This window comes from Arachis hypogaea, chromosome 3 (assembly GCF_003086295.3).
Source record: "Arachis hypogaea cultivar Tifrunner chromosome 3, arahy.Tifrunner.gnm2.J5K5, whole genome shotgun sequence".
Classification (NCBI taxonomy): domain Eukaryota; kingdom Viridiplantae; phylum Streptophyta; class Magnoliopsida; order Fabales; family Fabaceae; genus Arachis; species Arachis hypogaea.
The window spans coordinates 3,517,496-3,534,182 of record NC_092038.1 but is presented as its reverse complement, the minus strand read 5'-3'; the positions used below and the strand labels follow the sequence as shown (position 1 = coordinate 3,534,182).

The following is a 16,687-nucleotide window of genomic DNA, read 5'->3' as shown; positions in this document are numbered from 1 at the left end:
TTCCTTCCTTGCATTTTTAACAGAACTAACTAACTTCCCCAACAAAATTAACTTAAAAAAAAATCATCAACATTAATCCTTATGCCACAAGAATCAATCCCTTAGCTTATGCTAACTAAAAATGCACATCTATATGTTATACTTGTTGTTCGCATGTGAATTATTAATCTTTGTATTGACTACTATTCTTCCAATGATCTGATCTCCAACTCATTTTTACCACTTTTCCTTTTTTAAATGGCCATAAGAACTCTGTACTACAACACAAAAATGTTATTCCTAGGCATCAAATATGGGAAACTCTTGATAAAGAAGACAACTATGTATTGGATATATGAGGAAATTAAATCCTACTACTTTATTTCATCTGACAGCTCCATCAATTGTCACGCATTCTGGCATAAGTGATCACAGAGAATAAAGGTACTAAAGTTGTTGTGATGTCTATAAAAAATTCTTAATTCAACATTTTATAACCTTTATGAGAGGTATATAACTATATATACATAATAAGCTAATTCCTATACTAAGGGACGTGCATGCACACACACTTACAAATCACACAGCACAATGTGTATAAGTGCAAGTTTAGTTACACTGTCAGTAGTGACGTCACTAGTAGCTCTAATTACACAATTACAATTAGTACAATCTTGCCCTTCATCAGAATGGGCATCCCTAATGGCCATCAAGGCCTCCCTCTACGAACCAAACTTCGGAATCTTCCACACGTGGCGCGGCACCAACTGCTGCTACAAATGGTACGGCATTGCATGCGACCCGACCACCCGCCGTGTAGCCCAAATCAACCTCAACGGCCTAACCGTCCCCGACAATCGCCGTCGCCTCAACCGTCACGCCACCACCGGCTACATGACCGGCCACATTTCCCCTTCCATATGCAACCTCACACAACTCTCATCCATCACGATCTCTGATTGGAAGGGCATTTCGGGAATTATCCCTTCTTGTATTCAAACTCTTTCCTTACTTCAAATATTAGACCTCTCCAATAACAGCATTACTGGAGAGGTTCCTAAAAGCATAGGAAGCCTCACACAACTTACAATGCTCAATCTCGCAGACAATCGCATCTCGGGAACCATTCCAACGACTCTAACTAACCTCAGGAACCTCGTACACCTCGATCTCCGTAACAACCTCATGAGAGGTCACATTCCAACGGACTTCGGCCGGCTCAACAACATGAACCGGGCTTTCTTGAGCCATAACCTCTTAACCGGTCCGATCCCCGAAACGATTTCCAGGATTTATGGTCTGGCCGTTCTGGACCTCTCAATGAACCGGTTGTCCGGTAAGGTTCACGAGTCACTGGGCCGGATGCCGGTTCTTGACTCGCTAAAACTGAAGTATAACAGATTAACGGGTGAGATTCCTTCCACGGTTTTGGGTTCGAGGATGACTCATTTGGATCTGAGAGGGAACATGCTGAGTGGGGAAATTGCTGACGTGTTCGGAGAGCGTTCGTATTTCATAAACCTGGATCTGTCTTTTAATAAATTGAGTGGTTCGGTTCCAAAGTCGTTGAGTTCTGCTAATTACATTGGTCACTTGGATTTGAGTCATAACCGTTTGTGTGGGAGGATTCCTAGTGGTGAACCGTTTGATCGTCTGAGAACGACGTCGTTTGAGGATAATAAGTGCCTATGTGGCATGCCTCTTAAGCCGTGCACTCAAGAAACAGTTTGAGTTTGTGCATTATACATAGAAGATGATTTGCATCTCTTTGATCAAGTTTGGAAAGTGTTGATGGTTATTAGTTAGGTAGAAACTCTGGTGGAGTTGACTTTACGTAAAGTTGATATCTGAGAACTGTTAGATAATTTGATTGATTTGACTAAATTTTCATCTAACCTCTTTCAAATATCAACTTCACGTGAAGCCGACTTCATATGAGTTTTCACCTATTAGGTATTAGTTATTGTTGGGTACTAGAAGCCGTGTGCTTAATATATATACATGTCTTAATACAATGTTTACAATTAAATGGTGATAATTGATACTATATATAATTTTGTAGTAATAACGCAATAAACGTTGATTATATGTAATCCTATGTATGATGTTCATTCTACATTTTTCACACCAAATGGGGGAAGAAGGAAAAAATAAATATATTGTAAGACTTGCGTTTACTTCATTCATGGAAGTTGAAATAAGCTGTGTAAGGCAAATCTGTGGCTCCAAGAGAAATTCTCTTGATAGGATCAGTAATAGCAGAATGATCAGCTTTATTGATATACTGGGATGGCCAATTAGCTCTTCCTAAAAGGTTCTACACAGCTCGAACTACCAGCTCAGAGAGAGGAATTTTCTCCCATTTTTAACAGAATTCATAACAGAAAAACTATCCTCCCTAATTTCACTATAAGCTAGCTATTTATAATAACCTATCAACTAACAACTCCTAAAACACTTCTACTTGACCTCTACTTATCTCTCCTTTTGTAACACAATCCAAACCTGTTAGTAGTAGGCGCCTCTCTATCAATACTCCCCCTTGGACAACCACCTTGTCCCCAAGGTGGAGCTCCGGAAAGGCGGCCCGCAATGTCGCCGCTCGCTCCCAGCTGTCCTCACAAGGAGATAGGCCCACCCAGCGCACCAAATACTCCAAGGCCCCATCCTCTGCGGTTCGCGACGCCACAATCTGGGATGGCTGCATCACCAGCTCACCATCCTCAGCCAGCCCTGGTGGAAGCGTCTGTACCTGCTGCTGCGGCGGGATAGCCTTTTTCAACTTGCTAACATGGAAGACCGGGTGAAGTCTACACCCTTGAGGCATGGCTAACCTGTATGCCACTGCCCCTATCCTTTCAACCACTTCAAACGGTCCATAGTATCGAGGGCTTAGCTTTTCATTGACCTTCCGCGCCAGTGTCCGCATCCGATAAGGTTGCATTTTCAAATAAACCCACTCACCCGGCTTGAACTCGACATCTCTTCGATGCCTATCCGCTGCTTGTTTCATCCGCTGCTGAGCATGCACCAAGTGCATCTTCAACTCTGCCAACACCGCATCCCTGGCTGCAGTCAATGCTGCCACCTCCTCAACATGTGAGGGAAACGTCTCTCCCCGGAAAAGAATAGGTGCCGGCACCCCATAAAGTGCTTGAAATGGAGTTGTTTGGGCTGAGGCATTGTAGGAGGTATTAAACCAAAACTCCGCCCATGGTAGCCACTCCAACCATTTCTTTGGGTAGCCCCCCACAAAGCACCGCAAATAAGTCTCCAAACAGCGATTCACCACCTCGGTTTGGCCATCGGTTTGCGGATGAAATGTCGTGTTATACTTCAATTTTGTCCCTGCTCCTTGGAACAATTCGAACCAAAACTTACTCATGAACACCTATCCCTATCCGATATGATTGACTTGGGGAACCCGTGCAGTTTAACGACCTCTTTAATAAAGGCTAGTGCCACCTCCTTGGCTGAAAATGGATGAGCTAAGGGGATGAAGTGAGCATATTTAGTTAACCAATCGACCACTACTAGGATGGTGTCCATACCTTTGGATTTTGGCAATGCCGCCACAAAATCCATCGTAATGTGCTTCCAAACTCGCTCCGGAATTGGTAGTGGCTGCAACAGCCCCGCCGGTTTCATTGCTACATGCTTGTTTTGCTGGCAAGTGTGGCAGCCCGCAACATAATCCCTGACCCGTTGCCTCATGCCGCGCCAATGAACCGCCGCTGCCAGCCGCTTATAGGTTCGAAAGAAGCCTGAATGTCCACCCGCCCCGCTGTCATGAGACTCAGCCAGCAAAAGTGGGATCTGAGAAGAATTTGCAGGCAACACTGCTCTCCCTTGATAAAACAGCCGACCCTTGTGTAGGGAATACCCCGAATAGTCATCCAGCCCCTGCTGCAAGACGACCATAATCCTTTGTAGCTCTTGGTCGTGAGCCACCTCCTCTTCCACCGTTTCCTAGAGGTTCATATGTACTACTGAAATCGCCCCTGCCATCATTTGCCGTGACAACGCATCTGCTGCTTTATTCTCAAGGCCTTGCCGGTATCGGATCTCAAAATCCAAGCCTAACAATTTAATGGTCCACTTCAAGTAAGTTGGGTCCATGAGTCGTTGGTCCGTGAGGAACTTCAGACTTCGCTGATCTATGAGAACAATAAAATGGCGACCCAACAAGTAATGCCGCCACTTTTGGACAGCGAAGACAATGGCCATCAACTCCCTCTCATATGCAGATTTTTGTCGGGCCCTTGGAGATAGTGCTTGGCTTAGGAATGCTATTGGTCTGCCTTGCTGGGACAGCACCGCACCCAACCCCTCACTCGATGCATCCGTTGCCAAAACAAAGTCTTGATTGAAATCCAGAACTGCTAGAGTCGGTAGGTCTGCCATCAGCCTCTTCAATCTCTCGAAAGCCTCCTGTGCCTTGTCATTCCATTCAAACGCATTTCACTTTGTCAACTCCGTTAACGGCTTGGCAATTACTCCATATCCTTGCACAAATCGCCTATAATAGCCGGTAAGGCCCAAGAATCCCCGTAAAGCTCGCTGGTCCGTAGGCACCGGCCACTCTAGCATCGCTGTGGTTTTGTTAGGATCCGCCGAGACCCATTGTGCCGAGATAATGTGGCCCAAGTACTCCACCGAGCTCACTGCGAATGTGCATTTCTTCTCATTCAACACCAGCTGGTTCTCCACTAAAATCTGGAAAACTTGTTGGAGATGAAGGGCATGGCTAGCCATATCCTGACTGTAGATGAGGATATCATCGAAAAAGACTAAGACAAATTTCCGCAATAGAGGCTTAAGAATGTCATTCATCAAGGCTTGGAAGGAGCTAGGGCGTTGGTCAAGCCGAAGGGCATGACTAGAAACTCATAATGGCCCTCATGAGTGCGGAAGGCGGTCTTGTGGATGTCTTGATCCCTCATCCGAATTTGGTGGTACCCCGATTTTAAATCCAGCTTAGAGAAAACTGTAGCTCCCGCCAATTCATCGAGTAGCTCATCAATGACGGGAATAGGAAATTTATCCGGCACCGTAATACCATTTAACGCCCTATAATCGACACAAAATCTCCAGCTGCCGTCCTTTTTCTTCACCAACAATATCGGACTCGCGTAGGGGCTGGAGCTTGGCCGAATTATCCCCGAGGCCAGCATTTCTCGTACCATTAGTTCAATTACTGCTTTCTGATGGTGCGGATAACGATAAGGTCTTATATTCGGAACTGAAGCTCCTTCTATCAGTGGAATGGCATGATCATGGCAGCGATGTGGTGGCAGCCCCGGTAATGTCTGAAACACCTTAGCATGAGAAGCTAACACTGATTCGATTACCTGTGGCACCTACGATACCGTAGCCGCTTGCAAAGTCATGGGCCATAGCTGGACCATAAATCCTTCTCCCCCTTCTTGAATGGACAAAACTGCAGATTGAAGGTGCATACCTCCATAGCACAGCTCCGGGTCCCCCTGCAATGTAACCATGTTGTCCCCATTCCGAAATCGAAGGCGTGATTTTTTGAAGTTTGCGAGAACGTCTCCCAACTTATCTAGCCACGCCAGTCCTAGGACAAATTCCGCTTCGTCAGTTGGGAAGATGAAGAAATCTTCCTTGATTGCCACTTCCTTGAATTGGAGCGTGACACCCAAACACCTTCCCTGTCCCCCTGCATTGGTACTGTCCGCTACCCTGACCTGGAACTTAGGGGTGTAGTCAATTCTCAGGCCCAACTCGGTGATAATCTCTGGTGTCGCGAAGTTGTCCGAAGCTCCACAATCTATGAGAACGCGTACACGGTGGCCATTTACCTCTGCCCAGGCTTTGATTGACTTGTGATGTCCACTCAAGCTCATGAATTTGAGCTCCAATTGTTCCTGTTCCCCTGTTTCCAGAACTACCTCATGCTGTAACCAATCCGCTTCAAAGTCTGGCTCCATGATTAAAAGCTTGAACTCTCTATTATTGCAATTGTGATCTGCAGTGTATGGTTCGTCACAAAGGAAGCATTCCCCCTTGGCCCGCTTAGCTCTATATTCCTCGTTGCTGAGATGTCTCAATCCGCGCCGTCGCAAGGGATCCGTCGTAAACTCCACGCTGTTGCTTGCTGCAGAGTTGGACGTTGTAGCATGGTGCACTGCTTTTGTGGCGGTTGAATTGGCAACGGCGAAGTTGGGGGCCAGTGATTTACTGCGTCCCGATGCCCCTCGCAAGGCAGTGTTGCGGTTTTCGACTTTCTATGCCAGTTCCATTAACTCGTCCACTGACTGGTATGGGAACAGTTTACATTCTTCCCCTACTTCTGGTTTCAGCCCATTCAAGAAGAGATCCATCAGCAATTCTGGCGCAATTCCACGGAGGGGCCGCGCGTGAAGCACGAACTGGTCAACGTAGTCTCGCACTGAGTTCGTCTGTTTCAGCTTCAGCAGCGCTTGATAAGGGCTCTGTAGCCGTTCTGGTTGAAAATGCCGTAGCAGCGCCGCACTGAAAAACCGCCACTGCAGCATCGGCGCCGTCGCCTCCCACCACCTGAACCACGTGAATGCCCTTCCTTCCATTGCAAAGGTGGCGACCGTAAGCCATTCTTCCTCTGGCACTGTGCGCAACAAGAAGAATTGCTCCATGCGTTCAACCCAAACCACCGCATCGTCTCCGCAGAAGATCGGAAGTTCCAGCTTTCGCCATTGCTCCGGCGCGCCGCGGCTTCCGGCCGATGAGCCTACGGCCAGGTGCGATCCCGGTGAACCACGCTCATTCCGATTAGGCGTGCGATTTTCAAACGAATCGATTCGGGAATCGAAGCGCTGTAGCGTCTCCTGCATCGATCGGAACATCTCCTCCATGCGCGATTCAATTGTGTCAAATCGTGACTCCATTTTCCTCGATCTCGATTGCACCATTCAGCGTGGGGATCCTCAAGCTCTTGATACCAGTTGATAGGATCAGTAATAGCAGAATGATCAGCTTTATTGATACACTGGGATGACTAATTAGCTCTCCCTAGAAGGTTCTACACAACTGGAACTACCAGCTCAGAGAGAGGGATTCTCTCCCACTTCTAACAGAATTCATAACAGAAAAACTATCCTCCCTAATTTCACTATAAGCTAGCTATTTATAATAACCTATCAGCCAACTGGATATCCTAACAACTCCTAAAACACTTCTACTTGACCTCTACTTACCTCTCCTTTTGTAACACAATCCAAACCTGTTAGTAGTAGGCGCCTCTCTATCATCTCTCTTTTGCCCTTTAGCCACGAAGCTAATAGGATTCAGTTTCCACACTCCTTGTAAAGTGAAGCTTGCAGCTTTATTGAAAGCAGCATCAGAACCTTTGCAACTCAGCTGCTTCACTACTACTACTCCATGTGGTAACAAAGCAACCATGATTACTTTCAGAGTTTCAGGTTTCAAAGATACATAGTGTTCCATCTTTTCCATCCATCCATTTACCAAATTTGTGTTTAAAAGAGTTCCCTATAATTAACATCTCTTTGTAACTTCTTTTCTTTTAGAATTTTCATCTGAAAATAAACTATCAATATCCACAAGTTACATATATATCTATATATATATTTATTAATGCTTTCCTTCTTTTCTATAAATGAATAAGAAAGACATGTTAGTTGGAACAGAAGAGAAAAATGGACTACAACTTGCTCTACAAATGAATATTGTGTTTTTTTTTTTTTTATTTGATTATAGATCAAACTCATATGATGTTTATTCCACTTACTATATACCATGTGGGAGAGAAGAAGAAAATAATAAAATATAATGACAACTCTTACATCAACTTTGAATGTTGAAATAAACAGTATAAGGCAAATCTTTGAATGTGAACAATGGCTCCAAGAGAAAATCCCTCTTTGCACCCTTAGCCACAAAGCTAATAGGATTATATTTCCTTATACCTTCTTCTATAACAAAGCTTGCTGCTTGGTTAAAATCATCTCCAGAGCGACTGCAACTGAGCTTCACTCCTCCATCAGTGGTAACAAAGCAACCATCATCGCTTTCAGATTTCAAAGATACCGTTTCCTTTTGTCCATCCAAGCCTTGTACCACGATAAAGGAAGAAGATGCCGCACTTTTGGATTGATCAATGATAAGAGGTTGGTTTGGTCCTTGGTGAATCACATACATGCCAGGGGGATTAAATAGTTCTATCGTCACGGATTTGCCAATAAGATCCTTCCATGTAGAGAACTTTGTGGAAGGATCTTTTGGGACTAGCCTAAATGTTTTGTCAATGGCAGAATCAGGGTCTGATGTAGATGTAGGTAATGATTCCATTGTAAGTGATGATTGGTTTGTGTTTGTTAAGGCATAAGTTGAGTTTGCAAAGCCTTGGTACAAAGTGAATAGTTGACTATTGTAGCTGGCAGAAACTGGGGTAATCCAATCTCCAGAAGTTGTTTTACCGCCGGAGTTAATGTCCCAATCACCGGTTGTATGGCCGGCAAGGAGATATGGTCCATAAAGAATTGCTTGAACAGATGCATATTCCGGCCTGTCATCTGAATTTAATTCAGAAAGCAAGTATTTTCATTATAAGTATATACTCTAACTTCAGATTAAGAATACTAGAATTCAATGCACATGGATTATTTTGTGAAGCTACCTTTTAAGGCCTCTGTTCTGATGGTAATAGGCAACTGAAGCTTCAGTTTGTCACCTGCACTCCACTGTCGGCTTACTGACAAAAAATTTCCTTCAAGAACACAGAATAAAATGTCAATGTTAGTCTTCTGCTCATTTCTATTATTCTCCCTTTTCCTCTTTTTTATGATAAAAAGAAGATTCATACCAGGACTTGGTAGAGATAAAGTTGCATCGTTCAATGTTGCTTTGGCACCATCCAAACTAGTCCAAGATGGTATGCGAAATTTCAACGTACTCCCAGTTTTCTGCAAAAATTGAAGATTAGATGATATGACCAGATTAAACATGTTGAATATAGAGGTACTGAGATTCAATAAGATATTCTAGTTGTTACCTCATTAGGAGAAAATGTAAATGTGACTCTTAGGTAAGGATCCCATGAAACAACTGGATCTACTGTTTGATTGATCCCAATTTCCCCTGATTTCCAATTAAAGGAGCTCGATATATACTGAATGATATAAAGAGTAGGTTCATTCGCCTGCTCTTCAAAATAGATAGAATCTCCAAGCTTTGAGAATGACTCAATTCCTAGTGAACGTGAAAGAGAAAGAGAAGTTCATAACATAACATAACGAAGGAGTGCAGATATGGTGTAGTTAGGCACAATTCAGAAAGTAAATAGAAAGCATATATATCAACCTGTTCCATAGCAGCACCAGAAAGAATCAAACTGTGTTCCCCAGCCATGTCCAGTTTTGGCCTTGGAAACCCCTCTGGCTAGGGGAAGCATATAAATCATTACTCCAGGATCTGTTCCCCTTTGAATGCTAAGTACACCATTCGTCAAGGCGCGTTCATAATAATCTGCATAAGAAACCTCCTTGGTCCATCTAAATAGGTGGCGAGAAACCTGAGAAATGGTTTTATTTTCGGAATGTAAGATGATGGAAACAATATAGAATTACGTAAATATTTCAACAGAAAGAAACTAAAATTTATCTGAATATCAAATGTTAAATCACAGTCAAACATATAAACTATATCTCCATATGAAACAAATGAATCAGCATTTGATAACATATCCCATCGAGAAAGTAGCAAGACAAGAACTATGTTATATGTCTAATGAAATACAATGTGGTGATATTTGAGAGATCCCCTTCTAACTTATTTCCCTCTTCCAAGAATTCAAATAATCATGAAAGATTTTCATCTGCACATCTTTAACTTCCTGGATTCAAGCTGCAAGATGAGCTGAAAGAAAAGAGATATAATTAATTGCATATACCTTCAACATGTTGTAAGTTGTGCATGATTCTTCAGTTTCTGTTGTTTTTAAGTTGTCTGCTATTCTCTTTGGATTATGCCTGTGCAAAAACCAAAGTGAAGGAGCTTAGAAAGTTATACAAAGGTACAGAACACTTCCTAGACTTGATTGATGCCCATTTAGAATGAAACAATCATTCAATGGATAACAAGAACTTAAACTAAAAATGCCGATATCATCATACCAGAACTCCGACACTGATGTTCCTCCAGTAGCATAGCTGTGAGAAGAGTTAATAATGTCCATAAAGAATGTCCCAATATCCTAACACCCAAAGAAAAAAAAGGCAGAGCTTAGAAACTTGAAAGCATGACTGCTTGGCTTAATTTATATTTCCATTAAAACTACTAAACATACCCAATATTTGGGAGGAGTATACAGATAATATAGTACACCTAATCGAACCCTAAATTACATGTTGAAAAATTTAAAGTAATTAAACAACATTGAACCAGAAACATGGTAAATATAAACAACTTTGCTCAAACTAAAAGATATCTATTTCAGAAATCTACAGTATGCATAAAGCAATTCACCTTATAAAGTGGATCGCCAGTGACTTCATGCCGCATTTGAGCTCCAATAACAACGGGGATATGTGTATTAGCATGAAAATTAGTTATGTCATTAGCCTACATGGAAAAAGAGAGAGAATTTCAAAAGCAGCTATTACATTTGAAGGATCATACAGTTTGGAATATCTATCAAGAAAGAATATTATAATCACTACCTGTACAGCAAGCAATCCTAAAAAACATGGCTTGTCAAAAAGGTGAGCCAACATTAAATGCTTTGGATCTGCCTGCAGAAAATAAACATGACAGCTTCATCTTGAGAGTGAAGTTTCAGAAAAAAAATAAATGCAATGTGCTATATTCTTTAAAGAAGTCTTGTGAGTAAGCCAACAGCTATACTGATATCAACAGAAAAAATCGTAAAATCAATTGAAACAACATGAGAGCTAATGCATGAACTAACCGTTAACGTGAACAATCTGTAAAGGACATCATTCATTCCCCCAGTTTCCTCATTCAGTGATTCATAGTGCCTACTTATAGTGTTCTTTGTTATTACATTCAACACTCGGTTGTAAAAGTAATCAACCATCCATGTCACAACTTTTAGAGCTTGAGGATTTCCAGCAAAAGTATGTTGATCCAATAGGCCGGCCAATATCTGTTAAAAGATTAATTTTTTTGATAACAAAAGAAAGAATTTCATTAATGTATTGAGGCCAAAAGAAAGCACTTGCAAGTAAAATCTACTTTTTTTTATTGTACCTTGTGAATGGTGTAATAGGGAGCCCACACAGGCTGAATAGCTTCAAATCTGTCAAAAAACTCAGATGGAAATGCAGAGAGATATCCAGTTCCAATTTTCTGCTGACAGGCAGAGAGACCGACGACAACGGCTGACATTTTATCCTTCAATTTATCATTCTGTGTGCTCGCCCACATTAGAGCTGATGCACTTAAGTAATGCCCTGCAGAAGTGTTAAAAACATGCAATTATAGACCAAACATGGAAAGTGAATTGCCGAGGTTGAAAAGTTGCAACAAGGGTAATGTACTTTGCAAGATGGTACAGTGCTAAAATCCCAAGGAGAACAACATATGCATCCGTATCTAAACATCTGTGTGAGAAAGACAGTGCAGGTATTGTGAATAAACATCAGACCAATTGAACAAAACTCAGTACTTGAAATCCATGAATTTCAATGAGTCCTTCAATGCAGAAAGACCAGCTTTACCAAAGCCTGTAAACATTATTGGCTGTTTGGGTGGATTGGTCTACAAATACACCTTCCATTTTAAATTCAAATAAACACTTTAATCTTTTCTCAGATCATCACAAGAGACCCTTTTGAATCTTAGAATGAATAAGAATCAACAATAATCTGATATGGGCTATTATGTTTTCCTTTTGCAATTTAAAGTCTTTACAGAGAAACTTGAAGAGCTGAGTATATGAACAACAAAAAATAGAGCTATTCTAACTTAGTCAGGTTAACTATATAAATCAACAACTATTTTTAAATATAAATTATTGCGGTAGGTTGACAAGTCATTTTAAGTTTTTAACCTAAGAAGCTAAGTATAAATAAACAACATCAAAATTCACCAACACATACCAAAACACTAAGAGAGCATAGAAATTAAATTTAAAAAGAAAAACACCAGCACCAATAATAGTTTAGAAGATCAATGAAATAAATATACTAACCAACAAAATGACCCCTGAGCTCAACATTGGAACCTTCCCATCCTCCATAAGGTGTCCCGGGAGTATCAAGACCAGCTGTCTTCCTGAAACTCCAAAGCAACCTGTCAACATCCAACATCAAGAGATACTCCAAGTTGGTGTTCTGTGCCCTGCCATGGATTGAATCCAAGGGCAGCCTCACATCCTGCAAGGGCACCTCTTTGAGGAACCCTGCAGCCTCAGGAGAGTCCTTAAACACACCAAGGTTCTTGATTTTCCTGTACATGAATGCCCAATCATGTTGGTCCCTCTGTGATAGGAACCTCCTTGGAAGCAAATCAGCCCATGCTGAATCATCTGTTGGTGTCAAATGGAAATGAGACATCACTTCTTTCTTCCAAGTTTCATTCTTGGAAGTTAAGAGTTCATAGCGGAAGGAGTGTGATTGTGTTGGAATGTTTGTGCATTCTTTTGTCTGTGCATAGCAACAACACACAACAAGTGACAAAGTAAGCAATAAGAGAACAACAGAAGCCTCCTCCTTCATCCTCTTCCTGAGAATTTCAAACAACAAAAACAATGGGTTAGTTTTGAGGCTTCAAAAGTTTAAAACCAAAGGCAAAACGGTTACCAAAGTAGACTGAGGCATTATAACAAACAACCTGTGTTCAAGTTTGAGTAGAACTAGAATTGAATTGAATAAATAACAAGAAAGGTAAACACTATATAATATATATTTTGTTCTTCATAAAAGAGGAAGTATGGGATGATGGGTATATCCCAATTGAAGGCAGAGAGAAAATTGAGGGAAGAAAGAGAAGAGAAAAAGTCAAAAGAGAGACACAGGCAGAGGCAGAGCACAACAAGGGTGAACAGTTAAGAGTAAGACAACATAATCATAAACATGTGAACTGTGAACTCTGAACTGTGAACTGAATGGGATCTCTCACTTTTTTCTCTTCAATTTATATCTGCTTAATCATCCCCCATAATCAACCCAATATACAATTAATGAACGATTCATTTCTATATGAAATGCACCACCTAGTGATCATATATATATTTGCTATTAAAAATTATTTTTAATACATTATTTGGATAAAATAATTTTATAGGTATACTCAATTATTAAATATGATGGAATAAATAATTATCTAAAAGAACGTATGAGGTATGACAATATTTTGATGATATTATTGACAATTTGACATTCAGGTTTCATTTGCATAAACTTGTGTTTTCAGTTAATGAGTATAAATATCTTCTTGACCCACCTTAACCCTAAACAATCCATGTTCATTGACATATTCCAAGTTTTTTTTTTTTTTCAAATCATTCTCTTGGTTAACTACTATTTTTCTAGTCTAAGTTATCATTTCATTAAAGGCTTACAAACAAACAAAAGGAAGTTGAGAAAAATTTGGGGGATACAATCATTTTGAAACAAGAATTTCAAAAATGAATAAATATTTTTTTTTTCATGAAATAGAACACCTTTTTTAAATTTATATTAACATTAACAATAAAAGAATATAGTCAATGATGACAGGTTAGACAAGTAATAAAGTCAAGAGAAAAGAAAAGAAAAATATTATTGATTTTTCTTTTTTTGGATAAACTGAAAAATATTGTTGATAAACTAGTATATATATGAATCCACTAGCTTAGCTGCATTTATATATATGGTTAGAGTGAAGAAGGTGCAGCTAAGAAATTAAATTGTCACCAAAAAAAGGTCATCTCGTGAAAGGTAAGATATATATATATGGATTGAGAGTAATGGTTACTTAATAATTAATAATATCCTTGCAAATATTTTATCTTAATCACTAAAGAGAGAAAAAGAAAGCAATTACTGATAGATAACAGTTGTTCACGGATGAAGAATGGACAAAGAAAGATGGAAATTGAAGTGTAGTTAATTTCACGTGAAACTGATAATTGATAGTCGTTAAATAAAAATTTAATCAAATTATTTAAATAATTCAATAGCTCTCAACTATCAATTTTACACGTAGAGTTGACTGCACGTGAATTTTTACCTTCCAATTTTATTTAATCTTAAAATTATAGACTACTTACATAAAAATACATCTACTAAAAATAATAATTATAATATAAATACGTATAATGTTAAACATTTTTTTTTGAAATAAAAAGCTCAACACAATTAAACAATTTAGTTATATACTATGCCTTTACATAAAACATCTTTATATGAATTGCTACACTAACATAGTGGCAGCAGTTATAATTCACAAATTTCCCTTCAATAACATGTGCTAATAGCTATTAACAATGCTTTGATGATTTTATTAACTCTCAAAAGGTAGAGAGTAGTGGAGAGAGTAGAAATATGAAATACTATATCATGTGAAGCAATAGTATTGGTAGTGACAAAAAATATACACATTCACGGGTCCTTGATTCCATAATAACATGATATTCCACTACTTCTTCATTCACATGCATGTCTCATCAAATCAAATTATACCCTATATTTTGCTGTCATTTTTTGTTTTCTTTCTTGTTTTTCCCCTTATGTGTAGTTGGTTAATTGAACTGTGTGCCCTCTCACCACGCAAAGTTACTTGCCCTATGTTGTTCAACAATTAGGATAATGGCTGAAGAACCCATTAACATAATCCTCCAAAAAGTATAGGTTACATTACTTAATTAATATCTTTCTACCGATTCTCCGTACTTGTTTGATTTGCGTTTTTTTTTAGTATTTTTTATCTTTAAAATTTTACGAAAAAAAAGTAACAATAATAAATTTCTATTTTTTTTACCACCAATTTTTTATAATAATAATTTAGAAAGATTACATAGAAAGTGTTTCCATATCATTTCTTTCAAAAGTTGAGAAAAGAGGTGACATAAATAAATATTTTATTTTATTTGTTTTTTTTTTTTGAGTTATGGAACTCTAAATTTTTAAAATATAGAGTTTTGATATCATGTCATGATATCATTTTTTCTTAAATTTAAGTTGATAAAATAAGACAATATAAAAAATTATATCTCTAACATAAAGAATTTCATATTTTATCTAAAAATAAGATAGTGTGCACATGGATTTAAATATCATCAATAATGGCTAGATAGCCTCACATGATCACATCAATAGAGACATGGCACATAAACTATAATTTTGATATTTATTTGGCACAGCTAAGATGGGTTAATGCATGATAGGAACCTAGCCTTAGGCTTTATCTTTCGATGGTCTTTTGATTAGTTATAAATAGAAGGAAATTAAAATGGCAAATAAAGTTTGTTAGGATTGAGTAATTGTGGGTAGTGGGAGAAGCTCTTTCTAACTGCCATCTCAACCCTTTCATATTTCTTGGTTATAACATCACATTTGCCATGTATATTTATATAGTCTAGAGAGCCAACTACAACATAAGCCAACTCAAACCAATTTTTTATATTTTTAGTTTTGAAATTAAAAAAAAATAAAATAATAGAAAGTTTTTTTTCTTATAACAGATCTCCTATTCTTCAATTAATTAGCTCTAGTTAATTACCTCTTAGTTGGTTCTCTAGCCGAACCGTATATATATATATATATATATATATATATATATATATATATATATCCCCTTTGTACAGAAATTATTTTTAATATGAAAATAAAGATAGTGTTTTAGTTGAGTATTGATATTTGAAGTGTATTACAGTATTGTGAAAATTATTCAACACACTCCTCACATATTTTAACACGCCCCCACGTATTGGTTAAGATATTACCACGTGTCCAACACGCCTCACGCCTTCCACGTGTTGGCTAAGAAGTTGCCACATGTCTAACACGTGTTACAACACCCTAACTTTCTACTAAAAAAACCCACCAATTATACCAAATACACCCATTTTCAACAAAAACACCAATATTTTTTTCATATAACATTTTTAATCCGTTACTTTATCAACATTTTTAATCCTAATTGTTGCCGGAGAAGGGAAGGTATCCTAGGTTCTTCATTATCACATGTAGGTGTTTGTCATGTTTGAGTATCGAAATTTGACATAAAATACAATTAGAGAATATAGAAAACTAAATTTTAATTGGTCAACATTAGTCAATTTTAAGATTTAGATTTATAATTTATAATTTGAGATTAAAAATTAATAATTTAAGATCTAAAATTTAAAATAAACAAAATAATTTAAAAAAATTAATTTTCTAATATTACTGAAGCACAATATATAATTCTTCCAAAAAGTGATGTGCCCAAGTTGGTAGTTCTACATAGGCACTAGTAAATAAAAGGAGTACAGTATCTTTGTGGAATGAAAGCAATGGTTCCTTGTTTTCAAATGAATTTTCGTCCAAGAAAGTGATGAAGCTAAGTGAATACGACTTGGGGTTTGGCTCATATGAGACAAGAAAGCTGATGATGGAATATTAAATCACCACTCTCACCAAACATTACAAGGACATACATACATACATACTAAAACATATATCAAGTGGATATATAAATAAGTATATTACCCCCAACAAAATTGCATTAGGCCTTGATATATATATAAGGACATTACTTA

The 16,687-nt window shown here is 38.6% G+C and overlaps 4 protein-coding genes across 6 annotated transcripts; 1 reads left to right on the top strand and 3 right to left on the bottom strand.

The window, feature by feature from the left end:
• The first annotated feature begins 516 nt into the window (after positions 1-516).
• On the top strand, positions 517-2,017 carry LOC112788848 (uncharacterized). Its single transcript, XM_025830489.2, has one exon. It carries the CDS (start codon positions 571-573, stop codon positions 1,708-1,710), a length of 1,140 nt encoding a protein of 379 aa, XP_025686274.1. The 5' UTR covers positions 517-570; the 3' UTR covers positions 1,711-2,017.
• Positions 2,018-4,440: 2,423 nt separating this feature from the next.
• On the bottom strand, positions 4,441-4,812 carry LOC140173018 (uncharacterized mitochondrial protein AtMg00860-like). Its single transcript, XM_072224921.1, has one exon. The coding sequence runs from the start codon at positions 4,810-4,812 to the stop codon at positions 4,441-4,443; it is 372 nt and encodes a 123-aa protein (XP_072081022.1).
• LOC112769098 (uncharacterized) lies at positions 4,812-6,869 on the bottom strand. Its single transcript, XM_072224919.1, has 3 exons — positions 6,294-6,869; positions 5,349-6,230; positions 4,812-5,288 (listed from the first exon to the last, which is right to left on the bottom strand). Exons 1-3 carry the CDS (start codon positions 6,867-6,869, stop codon positions 4,812-4,814), a joined length of 1,935 nt encoding a protein of 644 aa, XP_072081020.1.
• A 783-nt stretch (positions 6,870-7,652) lies between these two features.
• On the bottom strand, positions 7,653-13,860 carry LOC112788846 (uncharacterized). Of its 3 annotated transcripts, none has more exons than XM_025830487.3 (13): positions 13,084-13,860; positions 12,155-12,687; positions 11,212-11,414; positions 10,910-11,107; positions 10,662-10,733; positions 10,468-10,563; positions 10,116-10,195; positions 9,893-9,971; positions 9,304-9,514; positions 8,996-9,192; positions 8,807-8,906; positions 8,621-8,710; positions 7,653-8,516 (listed from the first exon to the last, which is right to left on the bottom strand). In XM_025830487.3, exons 2-13 carry the CDS (start codon positions 12,678-12,680, stop codon positions 7,789-7,791), a joined length of 2,580 nt encoding a protein of 859 aa, XP_025686272.1. In that variant the 5' UTR covers positions 12,681-12,687; positions 13,084-13,860; the 3' UTR covers positions 7,653-7,788. The 3 variants fall into 3 exon arrangements, with proteins under 3 accessions (XP_025686272.1, XP_025686271.1, XP_072088332.1); XM_025830486.3 differs by having other exon boundaries at positions 12,796-13,783; XM_072232231.1 differs by having other exon boundaries at positions 13,408-13,751.
• Positions 13,861-16,687: the final 2,827 nt, after the last annotated feature.

Bases quoted from the DNA above. Each gene is read 5' to 3' on its own strand.
- LOC112788848 (XM_025830489.2), top strand. From the start codon at position 571: ATGTGTATAAGTGCAAGTTTAGTTACACTGTCAGTAGTGACGTCACTA.
- LOC140173018 (XM_072224921.1), bottom strand. From the start codon at position 4,812: ATGAATGACATTCTTAAGCCTCTATTGCGGAAATTTGTCTTAGTCTTT.
- LOC112769098 (XM_072224919.1), bottom strand. From the start codon at position 6,869: ATGGAGTCACGATTTGACACAATTGAATCGCGCATGGAGGAGATGTTC. The intron at 6,231-6,293 runs GTAGGGGAAGAA...GAACTGGCATAG, and splicing joins TGAATGGGCTGAAACCAGAA to AAAGTCGAAAACCGCAACAC. The intron at 5,289-5,348 runs GTATCGTAGGTG...AAGGTGTTTCAG, and splicing joins TGACTTTGCAAGCGGCTACG to ACATTACCGGGGCTGCCACC.
- LOC112788846 (XM_072232231.1), bottom strand. From the start codon at position 13,439: ATGTCAATGAACATGGATTGTTTAGGGTTAAG. The intron at 11,108-11,211 runs GTACAATAAAAA...ATCTTTTAACAG, and splicing joins CCTATTACACCATTCACAAG to ATATTGGCCGGCCTATTGGA. The intron at 9,193-9,303 runs GTTGATATATAT...CACGTTCACTAG, and splicing joins CTGGTGCTGCTATGGAACAG to GAATTGAGTCATTCTCAAAG.